The sequence below is a fragment of the Brassica napus genome, chromosome A6 (assembly GCF_020379485.1).
Source record: "Brassica napus cultivar Da-Ae chromosome A6, Da-Ae, whole genome shotgun sequence".
NCBI classification, from domain to species: Eukaryota; Viridiplantae; Streptophyta; class Magnoliopsida; order Brassicales; family Brassicaceae; genus Brassica; species Brassica napus.
Window position 1 is genome coordinate 24,629,266 of NC_063439.1, and position 18,857 is coordinate 24,648,122.

The 18,857-nt window shown below is 34.5% G+C and overlaps 2 protein-coding genes and 1 long non-coding RNA gene across 6 annotated transcripts; 2 read left to right on the plus strand and 1 right to left on the minus strand.

Annotated features, from left to right (window-relative positions):
* Positions 1 to 4,472: 4,472 nt before the first annotated feature.
* Positions 4,473 to 7,769, plus strand: LOC106349219 (protein KINESIN LIGHT CHAIN-RELATED 2). 4 transcript variants are annotated; one of them, XM_048735359.1, is made up of 3 exons: positions 4,473 to 5,110; positions 5,234 to 7,247; positions 7,331 to 7,769. In XM_048735359.1, the coding sequence occupies exons 2-3, from the start codon at positions 5,470 to 5,472 to the stop codon at positions 7,545 to 7,547; spliced, it is 1,995 nt and encodes a 664-aa protein (XP_048591316.1). In that variant the 5' UTR covers positions 4,473 to 5,110; positions 5,234 to 5,469; the 3' UTR covers positions 7,548 to 7,769. The 4 variants fall into 4 exon arrangements, with proteins under 4 accessions (XP_048591316.1, XP_048591315.1, XP_048591314.1 ...); XM_048735358.1 differs by having other exon boundaries at positions 5,436 to 7,247; XM_048735357.1 differs by having other exon boundaries at positions 5,454 to 7,247.
* Positions 7,770 to 8,370: 601 nt separating this feature from the next.
* On the plus strand, positions 8,371 to 10,916 carry LOC125610032. The gene is made up of 2 exons (XM_048781684.1): positions 8,371 to 9,349; positions 9,497 to 10,916. The coding sequence occupies exons 1-2, from the start codon at positions 8,773 to 8,775 to the stop codon at positions 10,732 to 10,734; spliced, it is 1,815 nt and encodes a 604-aa protein (XP_048637641.1). The 5' UTR covers positions 8,371 to 8,772; the 3' UTR covers positions 10,735 to 10,916.
* A 4,562-nt stretch (positions 10,917 to 15,478) lies between these two features.
* On the minus strand, positions 15,479 to 16,410 carry LOC125575943. Its single transcript, XR_007314488.1, has 2 exons — positions 15,757 to 16,410; positions 15,479 to 15,675 (listed from the first exon to the last, which is right to left on the minus strand). It is a non-coding gene; the product is annotated as an uncharacterized LOC125575943 (long non-coding RNA).
* Between the last annotated feature and the right edge of the window lie 2,447 nt (positions 16,411 to 18,857).

Here is an 18,857-nt window from a genome sequence, read left to right on the forward strand (position 1 = left end):
AAGTAGAATGTTTAAACATGGTCCAAATCTAAAAAACAAATTAAGAACTTCTGAAAAATAAATTATAATCTAAACTTTAACTTTTTTTAGATATACTACTAAATTTAGAACTTATAATTTTAAGAGAAACATTAAACCTAATTGATAATTTTAAAATTTATTTCATTATATCGTTAAATATGTACCGTTAATAATTTTTGAACATGGTCAAAAAGTAATTTAAGAAAGCAATGATTGGGTATATTGTTTTAGATATCTTTCAGCAAATAAATGTATCAAAACTAAAAAATACAGAAATTTTTCTCATGTCTTATGTTTATAATAAATATATAAGTGTAAATGAGCTAGATATTTGATTTGTTGTCACTTGTCAATGTTATACTATGGTAGGTGTTTCGTCATTACGAGTTCGTGTGTTCAGAAGTGTTAAAAATAGTTTGGGTTTGCAATAAGCAAATATAAGTCGAATCTTTTTTTAAATAATAATATATTAATTTTTTCCCAATAGAATCATTGATTACAGTGCCGTTGTTAAAAAAAGAGAAATTGGCTACAGTCCCTTTCTGGTGAATTGGAAAAACGGCTTTTTTGATTACAAAAAAATCGACTTTAATCTAAACAAACAAGCATAGAGTAAAAGAGAAAAAGATAAACAGAAAAAAAAAACAGAGTTGTGAAGTAACCTTCTCTAATTTGGACACCGGCGATCCTCTATCCAATTGTCCACCGACTTCACCATACTGGACGTCCAAGTCCATCAAACAGATCCATCAGTGGTGTGTGTTTTAAGAGGTCCACATCGGAATCATCCCGCGGTCTTAATCGTTGGATTCTAGTAGAACATCGACTTTCAAAAATGTTAACTGCCATCATCACCGTAGAGATTCATCAACTTACAGATTTGAAGAAAACATGCATCCTCGCTTCGAAGCCCGCCAAGGGGAGGATCTATGCCAGAGAAGACACTAATTCGGGAAACAACCATTCCCAAAATAGTCCAGCCATCAATAACCAACCCCTCAACAAGGATAGAGCCCCATCACATTTCTAATGACTGACAATTGATATTTTTGTTGTTATTTCCGAGTAATAGAGTTCATATATGCAACATATATTTTGTGTAGCTCTATCCTATTTCTAAGGGATAGAGTTCCACACACCCCCCTCCACCCCCTCTCCCCCCGCCTCCTAGAAATTTGCCGTCAAATTTTGTGTTGTTGTATATTAAACATTGGTTCTATATGTTATCCATCATAATATATTGCAAGTTCTATTTTAATACTAATAAATGTATTTTGCGAATTCTACAAATTTACCTCTAAAGTTTTTAACCATTATTTCTCCGAAGTCAGCTGAAACAATTGATATTTAGAGAGTTCCAACTTGAAACTTTAAAGGTTAGAAAGGTTGACAAAAAGATTTGTCTAAAGGTGATGGTTCTTTAATCGTTGATGGCAAGAAGAAGAGTTTTACCGGCTTTAATCGTTGTTGATAGTTTTTTATTTGATGGTGATGGATTTCTTATTGTATACTATAGTTATCTTGAAAGGCAGCAAAAAATTTTATGGAATGATAACCTCTTTGGCTTTGTTATTATCAATAAAACAATATAAAGAGTTGTTTTGTGTTGATGATTTCTACTCGAATATTAAAAAGAGAATAGTTCTCAGTTCAGTCTGAAACATGGTGTTTTGAATTAATATGATCGTTTTGAGATTCAATTTCAAAAACAAATATAGAAATTTTATATGAAAATTTTTAGTCATTTATAAGTAAAATAGATATGTGTTAGTTTATTTTGGATTTCTGCTGGTATATCTATTTTTAATTTTTTTTTTGTTAGTTTTTATTGTTTAGAACTTTTTGTACTTAATAATACTATATAGTGTAAAAAAAATACTCGTTTAAAGAAAATGGCGGTCGATGAAAATAAAAGTGTCGGTATCTAAACGCGTAAGATTGATTAAACCAAATAATTTAGTGAATAATAGATAAGATCTGGTAGGGATTCGAGCGGCGAAAGAGTTAAAGAAAGAGAACCGGCCAACAGTCCACAATGATTAGAATTTGATATCGGTCTATACACTAATTATTTAATGCTAATTAATTGAGCATTTTCTTCAAAATAAAGTATAATGTCGTTACAGAGTGTCTTTACGCAATACAAAAATACAAATCAGAAGGAAATAAAGTGGTGAGGTCTTAAAATCAGGAACAAACGTGTGGGTTGTTTCTGTCTCTTGTAAAAGTCCATATCATGCAAATACATGACCGACCAACCAATAACATAATGTGATTGCAAAGTCATTTAGCTATTGTGTTGGTTAGTGGATAGGGAAGACATTTTAGCTATAAGTATGTTGGTTAGGTAGTCGTTCCAAAAAGAAATTCGATTTATCGCCTTTTAAAAGCGATTACAAAAGTAACCTAATGTTATATGTTGGTACTGGACTATACGACTCCATCATATAGAAGTTGATTGTTTGTGGTTTTTGCTTTAGTTTTTGGTTTTTATTTTTTGTTTTTGCAAAAACCATTTTTCATCCAATCAAGTTTTAGTTTTTAGTTTTTGTTTTTGTAGAAACCATTTGATTTGCCAATCAAGATTTCTAATAAATAGATTCTCTAAAATTTAGGGAAACTAGTTTTTGAAAAGTTTAACCAATTTGCGAAGAAAAACCAAAAACCAACTTTTGTGAGCTTTTGAAAGGAAAAACAAATTTTGATTTTTTGGGTAGAAACTACAACATTTAATTAATTAATAATTAATAAATAATATTTTCATAAAGATAAATAATCATACAATTTTTGGTACATTAGCTATAATTTAAACAATAATGTGATATAATTTATTTGTGTTTAATATCTGTAAAATAAATTTATATAGTTTATAAATAATATTAATTAATTTTAAAACTTAGTTATTAATTTCTCTATATAAAATAATAGAATAATTTTAATAATAACTAGTCACATTAAAAATAACTAAAATTATAAAAACATAATATGTTTTACTAATACAATATATTGTATTAGTCATGAAAAATAAAAATAGCCATTCAATTTTAAGAAAATATAAATAATTTATATGAGAAATTTTATAATTAGTTTCAAAATTAGAAGTATTTTTATATTTATATAATTTATAATATTTTAAAAAAATATTGCTATTTAAGTTTATAAAATTAAAAATAATTTATATAAGAAAATTTTCTAAGTAGTTTCAAACTTTTAAATATTTTTTTTTGCAATTTATATAAATTTTATGATAAATATTTTATCATAATATTTTTTTTATAAAACTATAATAATTAAAATATGTTATTGTATTTTATTTTAAAATAATTATCACAATATTTTGATAATTTTAATTGTAAATATAAATATTTATTTTTATTTTGTTGTATTATTTCAAAGTAACTCATTAATTAATTTTTGCAAAAATAAAAAAAAATACTGCAAAACCAAAAACCAAAATCTAAATCTAAAAACCAAAAACCAAAAGCTGAAAACCAAAAACCAAAATCTAAAAACCAAAAACTAAAATCTAAAATCCAAAAACTAAAACTAAAAACTGCTGAAACAATCATCACTATAGTCAAAAGCAAAATATATATCAAATTATGTGAATATATAAAAAAAATTTGATGTTGAGTTGCTGACAGAAGAATCGATACAAATTGAATGGATTGACGTATTTGACTCACTTTTTTAGAGATTTTTAATCTTGATGACGTATAATTAATTTCATCTCAGTATCAATTGAATAATATAATATATCAACCATAATTTTTATTTATAGAAATTCAGTTGTCATAATTAACTATGTATATATATATATATATATATATTAAGTTTTTTGGATTGAAATATTATCTCCTATTAAAAACCTTCAAACTGGAGCGTACATTTGTAGTGGCATATTTTTGTATTGAAGCATTTTAAAATATTTTTTGTGGATTTTTGGTATGATTACACATAAACATTACGGGTATGCCCTACATTGATGACTAAGGGCCCATGGAGCCGTAATGGGCTTAAAGGTGGACCACTTCTGATTCATAAAAACCAGGCTGTCTAACGTGCAGCTGTGATCTACGTGTCATACCGTCATTAAGATAAATTCTTGCTAATGTACAAGCGAATAAATCTAGTGGTCCAGTATTCGTTTCCTAAAGTCTATATAGTAACAGTGCATCCATGATATCAAAAGGCTCAATTTTAACTTAACTACATAAATGAAAAGATAATGCGATGATTAAGGAGGTAAATGAATGATTAAGAATGACACGTGGTGAAATCTCAACGGAGCGATTATACAGCTGGGAATCTGAAGAGTTTGACGTAGACTTGTGATCTTTCCCCAGCTTTTAATTAGCTGGCTGTTAACGGGCAACTCTCAAAACCCCAAAAATTTGCATTTCAAGGAAACTATATTTCTTTCAAGATTAAAACAAATAGCAACTTGTGACTAGATGTATATTATAACATTTGAATTTAACTATAAAAAATTCCAGAAAATTATTTTGAAAGAGAGAAAGAGAGAGAGAGAGAGAGGTGCGAGTAGGGGAGAAGTCATCTTCTTTATTGCTTCAAGAGTCAATCTTCTTCACTCTATTCCTTTAGGGTTCTTTAATTTGTCTGTAACTCCTTTTTTTGTAATGATATCATTAATAACATGAAAAACAGAAAAAGAGTAAATTATCATCTTCCCTATCTTTAATCTATTCAATAATTGAATTAAAAGGTGGACTGAGAATTAATTAACTACACCTTGTAGACCCCCTAAATATAAAAGAAAACATGCCCTTTTCTTCTTTACATATTGGCTTATACATAGGACGGTGAGAGAGTTTGGCATAAATGTTGTTGCTTCATCTCTCTCTATCTCATTATCTTGCCTTGTAGAGTGTGAATGTATATTTTTGTATACATTAGCTATGAGACACTGAAAAGGATGATATAAAAAAAAAAGAGCACCTAGAATTGAAAAGTACAAGAGACCAAATCCTCCATCTTCGATTTTTATCTCTACACCCAACTAAGCCAACGAAGCACACAATTCGACTTCTTCTTGGCTTCTTCAAGAGTCACAGAGAGACACGTATAGGTACGATCTTTATCTCCAATCTCTTCAATTTTTTCTTCAGATCTGAGTTTTTAATGCTCTCTGTTAATAACTGAATCTAGATGAGTCCGTTCCAATTTTCGTTAGTTCTCTCTCTCTTAACAGAGCGGAATTCTCCCAGTTTCCATCTTTCCTTTTAGAGTTTACCACTTGCCCTGACGGGGGCTACCGCTGGTTCTTGTCCAATTATGGACTTATGTTTCGTCTTCTTGTCCTAACAGAAAGTCAAACTAACCGTCTTCTTGTTTTTAACTGATTTTAGTTCTTAGAAACCTGTTGTGATTTATCCTGTGATTCAGATTTGTAGTTTGATTTGGTGTGGCAGAAGCTTTGATTTAGAAATGGAGATAGGAGAGAGCCATGACAGGGGTAAAGACGACTCTGCCGCCGTTCAGGCCTCGCCGAGGAGTCCTTTAAGCTCCATAGATCTCGCCATGGACGGCGCCATGAACGCTTCCATCGAGCAGCTTTATCACAACGTCTGCGAGATGGAGAGCTCCGATGACCAATCCCCTTCGAGGGCGAGTTTCATTTCATACGGAGCTGAGTCGAGAATCGATCTGGAGCTGAGGCATCTCGTGGGAGGAGATGTCGGAGAGAGAAAAAAAGACGTTGTCTTGGAGAAGAAGGAAGAAAGCAACAAGGAAAGTAAAAACAGAGAAGGTAGCTTGAGCCACAAGAAACCAGAGAAACTTGCGAAAACAAGCCCTAATTCGAAACTCCCTGGTTCGAGAATCTCTTCGAGGAAATCTCCAGATCTCAGGAAGGTGTCTGTAGATGAAGAGAGTCCTGAGATAGGACCGTTGTTATTAGAGCAAGCGAGAGAGATGGTTTCATCCGGCGAGAACCTAAACAAAGCTCTTGATTTAGCGTTACGTGCGGTGAAAGCTTTCGAGAAACGCGCCGAAGGAGAGACGCAACAAGGGTTGAATCTGGTCATGTCTCTACATATCTTAGCAGCTACCTACGCCGGTTTAGGCAAGTACAACGAAGCGGTTCCCGTTCTCGAACGGTCCATCGAGATACCGATGATAGAAGACGGAGAGGACCACTCCTTAGCTAAATTCGCAGGGTGCATGCAGCTCGGCGACATGTACGGCCTAATGGGCCAAGTCGAAAACTCTCTTCTCCTCTACACAGCGGGTTTGGAGATACAAAGACAAGTTCTCGGAGAAACAGACCCACGAGTCGGCGAAACTTGTCGGTACCTAGCAGAAGCACACGTCCAAGCGATGCAGTTCGAAGAAGCCTCAAGGCTTTGCCAAATGGCTTTAGACATACACAAAGAGAACGGCTCCACAGCTACAGCTTCCATCGAAGAAGCCGCGGATAGAAAACTAATGGGCCTCATCTGCGACGCCAAAGGTGACTACGAGGTTGCCCTCGAGCATTACGTTCTAGCCAGCATGGCTATGTCCTCACAGAACCATAGAGAAGACGTTGCGTCTATAGATTGTAGCATCGGGGACGCCTACATGTCTCTAGCTAGGTTTGACGAGTCGATATTCTCGTACCAGAAGGCCTTGGCTGTGTTTAAGCAGTCCAAAGGTGAGAATCACTCCTCCGTTGCTTCGGTTTACGTCAGGCTTGCTGATCTATACAACAAGATAGGGAAGCTGCGAGATTCGAAGTCCTACTGCGAAAACGCGCTTAGGATATACCTAAAGCCGTCTCCGGGGACTCCGATGGAAGAGGTGGCGACGGGTTTTGTAGAGATCTCCGCGATTTATCAGTCGATGAATGAGCTTGACCAGGCGCTTAAGCTGCTGAGACGCGCGTTGAAGATATATGTGAATGCTCCGGGTCAGCAGAACACGGTTGCTGGTATTGAGGCTCAGATGGGTGTGATCTCTTACATGATGGGGAACTATCCGGAGTCTTATAACATCTTCAAGAGCGCGGTTTCGAAGTTTCGAAACAGCGGAGAGAAGAAGACGGCTATGTTTGGGATTGCTTTGAACCAAATGGGGCTTGCGTGCGTCCAACGTTACGCGATCAACGAAGCTGCGGATTTGTTTGAAGAGGCGAAAGGCATTCTTGAGAATGAGTATGGGCCGTACCATCCCGACACGTTGGCGGTTTACAGTAACCTTGCCGGAACATACGACGCAATGGGCAGGTATATTACTAACACATCTTTTTAGTTTAGGTTATGTTTTTGAAGTTTCTTGCGGTGTAAGCAATGTGTTTTTTGGTTTGTAGGTTAGAGGATGCGATAGAGATACTAGAGTATGTTGTTGGGACAAGAGAGGAGAAGCTTGGGACGGCGAATCCGGAGGTTGAGGATGAGAAGCAGAGGCTAGCTGCGTTGTTGAAAGAAGCTGGAAGAGGAAGGATCAAAAGAAACAGAGCACTTCTTACACTTTTGGACAAGAACCCTGAAATTGAACCGAATTGTGGGCAGAGACCGGTTTATTGATGAACCGTGTTATTGTCCGGTCTAAAATGTATATATATACAAAACACGAGTTCATATACGGTAACTACATGGTCGAGAGAAAAAGAAAGAAGAGGTTTTGTGTTTTCTGATTTTATTAGAATCTCTGATTCAGAATACTACAAATATTCATGTTGCATTTGTATTTGTATCCATTGGCGTTGATTTTTTGTTATTAATAAAGAGTAAGAGCAATTCTCGTTATGATGCCTGACTAAATATTACGTGGAAAGTTAAACGATCCACCTTTTGAACTTCTTCAAAATCACCAAAAATACCGAAGAAAAAAAAAATTAATCATTTTATAAAAGTATGTAATCTTCTACCTATGGGTCTCTTTTGATTTTGAGCACTAATCTTGTTTTCACAAGTGTTTGGTTACTTAAATATATTTTGAAGTCTTAAAAACCTTTTGAAAGGACCACTGATTTGTGTGAGTCAAGAAAGTCTGCAACCAAGTAGGAAAGAAGTCAAGAACGTAGAAGCTCTGTCATGTTCACAGGATGAATCTCATACAAAACAGCAACCTAATGTACACATATTATCTACGAGTAACATGAGAACATAAGAACGTTCGACCGTCTCGAAAGTTGTCACTAAAAGGAAGAAAAAAAAACAAATTTGTTTCTAAGCAATGTATCTTCATTAATTTTAACTGAGCTTGATAAATGTTCCTGATATCATCATCTTATTATCTTAAACATCATGTTTTTTTTCGGTGTGATACACTCTTCATTTCGAAAAAATACTTATAAGAATCTTTCTGTCACCAAATAAGTGTTTGAGAGGGAGTATATCCCTCTAGGATAGTAGTATATATAGTATACTCTAAACAAAAGTTGATTACAGAAGTTTTATAATTTATCTTGTCATCTTAACTTTAATAGTTAGCCATTCACTACTCTCTAGAGGGCAACGATAACTAAATCTGAATCAAATATTTAAAATTGGGGCAATAAGACACAAGACTTTGGAGAAATAAACGGATTAAAGTAAAGAGCGCGAATGATGACTAGAATAAAAATTAATAATTGATTAAATACATAGGGCGGATACCTTTAGACCGACGAAAGTGAATAAGCAACGGCTGGATTCGAAAAGCAAAAACAAAAGCTTAACTAAAAAGAATAATAAATATGTACATAGAAACAAATGAGACCTTAGAGGTGTTCACGATACACTTTGCGTTACAACCCACCAATCCACCATGGTCCGATTGGACAATCTCTCCGATGAAGATTTTGTAAACTTGGATTTGTCCGATGAAGATAGAGCAAACTTCTATCAGTGCGATGAAGATAGTAAATACTTCTTTCAGTTCTGTGAAGACGAGGTGAAAGGAGTGAAGCTTCCTGGTCACGACCATCCTATGTCTTTTTTCGCTCGTGCGGTCTATTGCAGTGGCTGCACCGAAATAAATGATAGCGGAGGCTACCATTGCTCTGACTGCGACATGTACTTGCACAAAGAATGTGCTGAGTCCCCTTCGGAGATTAATCATCCTTCCCACACGCGCCACCCCCTCACACTTCTCACGCATGGAGCACCAGATGACTCCCACATCAACTCATGTCGCTTGTGCGGAGGAAAGTTTAGGAGACTCATCTACCATTGTTCCGAATGTGAATTCAGCTTGGATCCAGCATGCGCCCGGAATCCACCACCGCTTATTTTCTTTACTTGCAACGCTTGTGGGATGGTTGGTGATCGGTCTCCTTATGTATGCCCACAATGTGATTTCATGATCCATAAAGATTGTAGGGCTGTTCGTTTGGTTGCCGCTGGTACCGGCGGCAGCGGCAGCGTCAACATTCTGCGTCAACTCTTGTTCGTTTCGTTGACGCAGGAAGCTGCGTCTGACGCCGCGTCTGAACGCCGCGTCCTGCGGCTGACGCCGATAAAACCTGCGGTCGCGATATAGTATGCGGCAGCGTCAGCGGCAGCGGCAGCGTCTGCGAAACGAACAACAACTGTTTTCATTGACGCTGCCGCCGCCGCTGCCGCCGAAACCTGCGGCAACCAAACGAACAGGACTTGTATCTACTTACCCCGCATCATAAACATCAATCGTCACCATCATCGCGTTTCTCGTACTTATTTTCTTGGTCTTAGAAATTGGGTATGCGGAGTTTGTCGTTTGAAGATTGATGGAAAATACGGGGCTTATTCTTGCCTGAAATGTCCTCAGTACGCTGTTCATTCAAGATGTGCCACGAGAGAGGATGTATGGGATGGGGAAGAACTAGAATATGAACCCGAAGAAGAGATGGAAGATGTTGAACCCTTCAAGGTGGTAGGTGAGAATCTCATTAATCATTTTACTCATGAAGAACACAATCTAAGATTCAAGGAAGGTGGTGGTGGTGAGGAGAGCATGCGTTGTCGCGCATGCGTCCTTCCTATAGATCTAGATTCGTTTTACAGTTGTGTTGATTGTGATTTTATCCTCCACGAAGTATGTGCGAATCTTCCTAGAAAGAAACGACATGTCCTGCATAACACCCCACTTACACTCCAGACACATATTCCATATCACAAGCTATACAAGGGTGTTTTTCGGTGCTCTGCCTGCAAGGAGTTCTCTAGCGGATTCAGCTACATAGGTTGTGGTATTCAGTTAGATGTACGGTGTGGTTCCATCACTGAGCCCTTTGTTCACCAGGGTCATCCTCATCCGTTGTTTTTCACTTTACCAGATCCAAAGACATGCCGGTCTTGTGGCATCTGGCAATATAAGGTATTGAACTGTATTGAATGTGATTTTCCTTTGTGTTTTGGGTGTGCTACTTTGCCATATGTGGTTAGAAACCAAAAGCATGATAGACATCCTATAACGTTATGCTTTGGTGAAGAGGCGAGTACTGGTCAATATTGGTGTGATATATGTGAAACACGATTGAATCCCAGCAAATATTTCTACACATGTGAAGATTGTGCCAGCACTCTCCACGTTCACTGTGTGCATTTAGAAGGCTTGTTACACGTCAAACCGGGGAACAAATTATCATACTTTGGTTATGGTTTTGAGATGGTTCTAGGAAATCGCATCAACAGGCCACGTTGCGAATCCTGCTACGAGCTATGCGTAGGTTCCTTTCTACTGAGCACTGACTACAAAGATATGTACGCATGTTCTAAAAGTTGTTTGTATGAATTTCCCCAATGTTGAATTTTCTAGGATATATAATGCAGTATTTTATGTGCCTTTTGATTAATCTTTTTGTATAATATAGCTTTCTTTTGATTTTCGACTTTCACTTCTCGTAAAGCTTTAGTGACCGAAATGAATTTTGACAAACGAATCCTCTGCCAGAAACATAAAATGGTTGTTTGAACTTAAACTAGACAAACCATGACTGAATCTGTCCACGAGTCCCACTCACATGCGGCAATGCAGACTCCCAGCCCATGCAACCACTTATAAAGTTGACTTAGGTCTAAGAGCATCATTATTTCTTAAGTACACTTTAATGATGATTTAACTAATAAATTTTAGCTAAAGACTTTAGTTAAGAATCACCTAATTTTTAAACTACAATGGTAGTTTCTTAATTTGAGTTTCTTAAAAAGAAAAAAAATTACTTGTTTTTGATTACTTGTGGAAGAGTGTAAATGAATACGTGATCCTTCCACTCCCAACTCTGTAACTCGTGTGCTCACATCTGCCTCGTCTTGTGTCGTGTTACCTGCGTAGAAAACAAGAGTATATATATGAAACATAAACATAAATACAGTAACTCCATACGAGAACAAGAAACATGCCACACTCGTTTAACAACATCACACAAGAAGCTTAAACAGAGCAAGAACAAAGATTCTTCTTAAACTTAAACAAGCATTCATCACACGCTTAATCACTAACCACAACCTAACTCTGCGCTGCATTTATTAACCACCTCTATCAACTACTTCAAGCATTCAACACACATATTCACTACATAAACTAAGTCTAACAAGCGACAAAACCCAAGACTTGAAGAAGAGTAGACTTTTTAACACTGCTCCACTCTGTGAAACAACAAGCACGAGATGCTCCCACTGCTCCATTCTTGATGAATCTCTCAATGCTCCCACTACAAGACAGAACACAAGCATTATCAGTCCGTGACACAGAAAAGCACAAGACATTACAGAAGCATGATTATCAGTCCATGACACAGAAACATACATTAACTCCATTACAAGACACTTAATTCCATTACAAGAAACATACATAGCTTTCGCTTTCTCTCCGACAATAACAAACTTCTTCGCTTAAGAAACACAATCCTAACAAAGCTTAGACACAATCGAGGTTCAATCTCATCATCTAATCAGCACCAAATCAATCGTATAAGTATGAATCTGAAAAGGATCTCACCGGTCAGAAGGGAGAGGAGATGGGGTCGCAGCGATTGGACGAGCGGCGATTGAGGGGAGGAGACGCTTCCTTTACCGACAGAGAAGACCGGAGAAGAGAAAGACGGGCATGACGGCGAGGAGAAGACGAGAGAAAACGCTGATTGAACGGATGCTCCAGTTCTCTTCGACGGTGAGAAGATGAGAAAAAGAGGAGAAGAAGAAAAGAAAAGAAAATAAAGAAAAAAACAAAAACACATGTTGCTGACACGTGTTATAAGAAACTCTTCTATCATCGGTTACAAAAACCATTAACTAAGGATCGATTATACACTTTTGATTTTGTTTTGATTTAATTAAATCATTAATTTTAGTTAAGGACCCCATAAAAGACTCGCGATAATCATGGTCTAAGCATAAAATACGTTACCCAAAATCTGAGCCGAAACCTTGTACCCGGTAAAAAATGAAAAAGGTATCTAAACAGGTCTTGTATGGTGTTTTTTTGCAGGTCATTAATATATATATTGATCGGGACCGCGAGCTCTGCTGAAGTATGGTTTAACCGTTTTCTCTATGAAGTATTGGTCATCACATAGATAACCATGTAAATTAAACTAATGTATAACTACAAGAAGTATATGTTATGCATGACAACATCCTTTAACTAAATGTTATTATGTAATTAATATCATGAGTTTAATTTCATTCATCCAAAAACTGATGTAGATGTTACAGACCGTTTAAATATTTTGTTTCATCAATTGAAATATGACCGACCCGACCGTAACTTACAAAAATTAGATTTTAATCCACGCTTAAGCGTAAAAATATTTTTAACAAAATCTAATTTACAAATCAATATGTTTTAACATTTTTATAGGTAGTGTTTTAACATTTTTATTTTAGTGTATCTCCAAGCTATATAATTATATATATTTTTATTTATATTAAATGAAAGTTATATAAGATATTATGCAATTTAGTTTTTTTAATTATTTTAATCAGGTTTCTTATGAACTTTTAATAGAACTAGTGGTTTTCCGGCGCTACGCGCCGGGTTTGTATATATTACTTTTAATGAATTTACAATGTAGACAAATCATCGTGTGAATTTTTAGAATATTTGTCTCTCAAAACCGTTGTTTATATTCTGAAATTACGGTTTGTGGTGTGCGTGAACGAAATGAAGTTCAAAAATGACGACGACTGGTATGTACGTGGGTTGAAGAACTCGTGGATGCATGTATCTCTCTCGTTCCATTTTTCTGTGTCGGTTTCTTTCATTCTCTCGCACTCATTTTTTTTCTCTTTTTTTTAGCAGCGAAGACTACTTCTATTGTGGTGGAAATGAGAAGATTTCCTGTTGTTAAAAAGAAAAAGATTTCCTGGAGGTTTTTCAACGCTAGCGTCAAGTTTTACATGAAGATTTAAATATGTAATTTGGCTTCTAATATATATATAAGCAAATTAGCTCAATATACTAAAGTTAGTGGGATACCATAGAATGGGGAGAAAATGGTAATGATGGGGAGAAGAAAATTAGTGGGAAATAGAGTATATAATGCAAATAGGGTAGATTTGGTGTGTAGGAAGTACAAATTATCTATATATTTTAGTGAATTTGAGATCATTTTGCATAAACTATTTAAAATACAATATATGTCAATGCTCTCAAGGTATATTAATTTTATTTTAGATGTTTGCATCCTTTGTTTTGAGATTATTGAATAAGTTAGTAAAGTGTAAATGGATAAAATTATTTACTATTTTAACATGAAAGTATTTTGTAAATGTTTGTATTAGTTTCTGTTGCTTTAGAAATACTACAATAATTAGATCTAAAGCCTTTAAAGTCAAATTATTACCAATCAGACTTTAGAACTTCTAAAGTCTTTAAAGTCTTCCTTAAAATTCTCAAAGCCAGAATAACTGAATTTACTCTTCCTTTAGTATCTTACGTAAATGGTTTCAAAAAACAACAAATTATAGCTTTAGGAATTTTCTAAAGCAACAGTCAATTTTTTAAAGCCTAAAATTTGTAAGGCAAATTTATTTGTAAAGCCACAGCAGTCACAGTTGCAAACAATTGGACAAATCGTTTCACAAATGGTTTCACAGTCAATAACTGAATTTACTCTTCCTTTAGTATCTTACGTAAATGGTTTCAAAAAACAACAAATTATGGCTTTAGGATTTTTCTAAAGCAACAGTCAAATTTTTAAAACCTAAAATTTGTAAAGCAAATTTATTTGTAAAGCCACAGCAGTCACAGTTGCAAACAATCGGACAAATCGTTTCACAAATGGTTTCACAGTCAATAACTGAATTTACTCTTCCTTTAGTATCTTACGTAAATGGTTTCAAAAAACAACAAATTATAGCTTTAGGATTTTTCTAAAGCAACAGTCAATTTTTTAATTCCTAAAATTTGTAAAGCCACAGCAGTCAAATATATATTTTTCAAATGGCTAATTTAAAGATAAATATTTGCTAAATTACTAATTCTCTATAATCATGCCATATCACTTATGGGACAAATCGTTTCACAAATGCATTGTGTCATGTACATGTTGCTCTCAAATTTAGCTGGCGCAATCTTTGTCATCCTCACTTCTAGTTCCCTCCCCAATATCACCAATACAAACATTTGTTGATTACAAAATTAAGGCAAAACATTTTTTTGATGTTCGCTCTTTTCCTTCTGAACAACAATTTCTTCAAGAAATTATTTCTTTCTTGGAACCATCTCCATTTTCTCAGCTTTCCATTTGTACTTGCTCTGGACGATCAATGCATTATGTAATTCCTACTACCATCATGAGTAACTCTAGTATGATCATCCTTGGCTTTGTATGGTGAACTTTTTGTGAGTCTTCTATACGTCACTGGAGAGAGGTTTTTTTTGTGGAAATTTATTTGTGTTGGTTGTTTAAATTGTAGATAACACTCTTAGTTGCTTATTTAAGTTAGTAAGCATTTTCGACACTCTTATTATAACTTCGCCGAAGCTATTACAATATACCATCACTACAGACAAAAACTCAATCATAATCAAACACCCACGAACACCTTAGTGTGTATTCTGAATCTAACACCCATAAACACCTTAGTGTGTATTCTGAATCTCTCTATTAACATTTTTAGACTTGCATTGGTTTAACTGTTTCAACAGTGCAAAAAAGCACATAAGAAAGTGATGAAATTTATAGACCGAAAGGAAGTATCGTTGAGACTATAGATGTGATGATTAAGATTTTTGTTACCCTTGTGTATGTCGTTGAGCTTATTTCTTGTTATGGTCAGCATTGTTTCAAGATCTTCCTTGATTGATATATCCGTTTCCATGTCAGCCTTTACATTTCCTTCCTTTTGTGGTGACTTGTAAATAATTTCTTCAGGACTTGAGCTTTATTAAGGTGACTTGTAAGTAATGTTGACTCCCACGATCTCCCAATTGATGTTTCCCGTGATATTCTTCAAAAAACACTTGCTGCTAGTGTAATAGAAATACGAAGAATGATACAAACCAAATAAAGACAAACGAAACTTTCGAAGTGATGAACTCCTTACGCTTCACGAAACCACAATCTATTAATTTATTCAATACACTACCAATCTAGTAAACTGAATCATAGCATGAGGAGAACGTAACATGCAAGAGGCAGGACATGTCAACCACAAAGACTTAACATCATATGGTCTCTTAAATTTGGTGATATGAGTAATGTTTTACCTCTTTCTCGTGATCGTCAATGTGTCTGAACCCAATCTAAAATCAAAAAGAAAGTATATTAGTGCATATAAAAGAAAATAGGCGAAAGACTGGAACCGAAGGGTTGACGTGTAATACCTTAATCGCTTGTTCAATTGTTAACAGAACCAAGGCGCTGGTTCGAAGACCTAACAAAGCTAACTTGGCACCAATGCTATTCCATGGCAAAATCTAGATTCAGAAGTGTGATAGGTAACATAAATACATTTTTAAAACATCTTCCTCCAAATTCAAACCTTATGTCTCTAGATCTGAACCTTCTTCTTTCAGCTAGGGTGCTTCTTCCTCTTTCTTTGATGGATCGTATGGTAACCCAAGCCAAGTCTCCCCATCACTCCGATCAGTGTTCTCCCCGAGAATTTGTGAAATTATTACTCTGATTTGATTCAGGCGTTCACAGCTTCGAGTAGAAATCTAGCGACACTGCTTAGGAGGCTCAATCTAGACCGGGACTCTATTCTGCTTAGCACCGCATGTGAAAGAGGAAGACGACGGTCTTCTTGTTGGTCTTGCGGTCGCTGGAGATTGAAGCGTTTCCTTTGGGTTCCATCGGGATGATTGTTTGAGAGAAGCTTTTCAATTTTAATCGAGACACAAGCTAAGAGAAGAGATTTATAAATAGACAAAGGGAGAGGAAGGTGAAAAGGATCCATTGAATGAGTTCAAGCAAAGTTTGATTAGAGAGGTGAAGGTATGCGATGAAACCGATTTAGAGAGAAGAGTAATGCAAGATGTGGAAGTCGAAAGGTAAAAGAAAAACGACGGAAAGAGAGAATGAGTTGCAAGGAAAAGAAGCACAAAACAAAATAAGAAAATATAAAAAAAGAAGCCCAAAACAAAACTCTAAGCCCAAAGATGACATGGATGATTGCTGAAATATTAGTGGTTGATTTTCTGATCTGATGTGGCATAGGTAAGAATGCTTCTTATTCTCCTTTTAATAGTGTTAGATTTATGTACTTCGTATGATTAATTTTGTAATTATATTATTTGATAATTTTTTTAAATTCTAAAACTTATTTGACTGCAATTTATTGACTCTTCACATTTTATTTGCTTAAAACTTATTTGATATCAACTTAAACCAAACATAACCGCGCGTATATAACTATTAATTATATACTTTAATTTATTGTTTTTGTCTCATGTTTTTCTCACTAATTTATCTTGTTTTGCAGGTTTTTCATCACATGATTCTCATCTTCCACTCCTTTAAAGGTATATTTACTATTTTAGATATGCATTTTTGTGTGTTCTATAAAGGTAGATATATCTAATCTTCCACTCATTTTCTCTGTTTTAAGCCATTTAAACGTTTTTAGATATGCAGGTTTTTCAGATCTGGAAATAGATATCCAGGTTTTTCAGATCTGGATCAGACTTTGGAAGACTTTTTAGAAGTCTTCTCGGAAGTTTTCTAAAATATAATGCGCTAGAAGACTTCCAAAAAGTTTTTTTCTGGCTAAGTATTTTCCTATGTCTTCCTTTCATAACATATTTGCGTGTTTTGTTAAGTTTTTATGTCTGATTTTTCTTCATTTGGTAACCTCCTGTTACATAAAGTTCTTAAATTTTTTCAGACTAAACCTCTCCAAACCCACTCTAATCTATTTGATTTAAAAACACCTAACTTTATATGAATTTTTCATTTTTGTCTCACGTCTTTCTCACTAATCTATATTTTTTGTTGCATGTTTTTAATTAGATGGTTCTCATCTTCCACTTGGATATGTACTTTGTGTGTTCTATAAAAAAATATATATTTAATTTTCCATTTATTTTCTCTTTTTTAAGCCATTTGAATATTTTTTGATATGCATGTTTTTTAGATCTTGGTTTGATATACATGTTTTTCAGATATAGATCAGACTTTGGAAGACTTATGGGAAGTCTTCTCGGAAGTCTTCTAAAATATAATGCGCTAGAAGACTTCATGGAAGTCTTTTAACAGAGTCTTCTTCCATATCAAGTGGAGTCTAAGCTTGTCTTTATAGAGAAAAGATCGATAATAATTTTGTTTGTGGTCTGTTTTGTGATTTGGACGTGTACTCTTTTAGTTGTGATTTTGTTTTTGTAAATTTGAAGAGATATTAATGAAAAAAATTGGTAAATATGTTCATTACCCACAATATTATCTTGCCAAAATCTCTTTGACTTGAAAACACCTAACTTTATATGAATTTTTCATTTTTGTCTCATGTCTTTCTCTCTAATCTATATTTTTTGTTGCATGTTTTTAATTAGATGGTTCTCATCTTCCACTTGGATATGTACTTTGTGTGTTCTATAAAAATATATATATTTAATCTTCTACTCATTTTCTCTTTTTTTAAGCCATTCGAATGTTTTTTGATATGCATGTTTTTTAGATCTTGGTTTGATATACATGTTTTTCAGATATGGATCAGACTTTGGAAGACTTATGGGAAGTCTTCTCAGAAGTTTTCTAAAATATAATACGCTAGAAGACTTCATAGAAATCTTTTAACAGAGTCTTCTTCCATATCAAGTGGAGTCTAAGCTTGTCTTTGTAGAGGAATGATCTATAATAATTTTGTTTGTAGTCTGTTTTGTGATTTGGACGTGTACTCTTTTAGTTGTGATTTTGTTTTTGTAAATTTAAAGAGATATTAATAAAAAATTTGGTAAATATGTTCATTGCCCACAATATTATCTTGCTAAAATTATTTGACAAAATTGAAGTTATTGATACAACTTCAATAGAAAACACAATGACACAAAAAATTAATCAAATTTATTATAACTAAGAGAGAAGAATTCTCAAAAAATCTTAGTCAAATTCACAAAAGATAAAACATTACATAAGTTCAAAGATAGAACACTTTTATTAGAAGTCTTCTCGGAATACTTAAATTTTAAGCGGAAAATGGAAATCGGCAAATTTAAGCGCAAAAATAAAATTTAAGCGGTAAACTCACAATTTTAAGTGAAAATTGAAATTTCAAATTTCTTGAAAGTTAAAAAGAATATCTTATGATCTAAGAAGACACATTAAACCATATTATTTGATCTTAAAGTTACTTAAAAAAATTACAAAAAACTAACGTAGAAGACTTCCATTAAAGTCTTCTCGAATTAGCTGGAAACATTAATACACATGAATGTTGGTAAACTTATAATTAAAACCAGTTAAGCTATGAATTTCATTCAGGAGCTTA

What these genes read in the sequence shown, in the direction of transcription:
- LOC106349219 (XM_048735359.1), top strand. Translation starts at nt 5,470, where the DNA reads ATGGAGATAGGAGAGAGCCATGACAGGGGTAAAGACGACTCTGCCGCC. An exon ending in ACATACGACGCAATGGGCAG is followed by an intron (nt 7,248 to 7,330) that starts GTATATTACTAA and finishes TTTGGTTTGTAG; the next exon opens with GTTAGAGGATGCGATAGAGA.
- LOC125610032 (XM_048781684.1), top strand. Translation starts at nt 8,773, where the DNA reads ATGGTCCGATTGGACAATCTCTCCGATGAAGATTTTGTAAACTTGGAT. An exon ending in TGTTCGTTTGGTTGCCGCTG is followed by an intron (nt 9,350 to 9,496) that starts GTACCGGCGGCA and finishes AGTATGCGGCAG; the next exon opens with CGTCAGCGGCAGCGGCAGCG.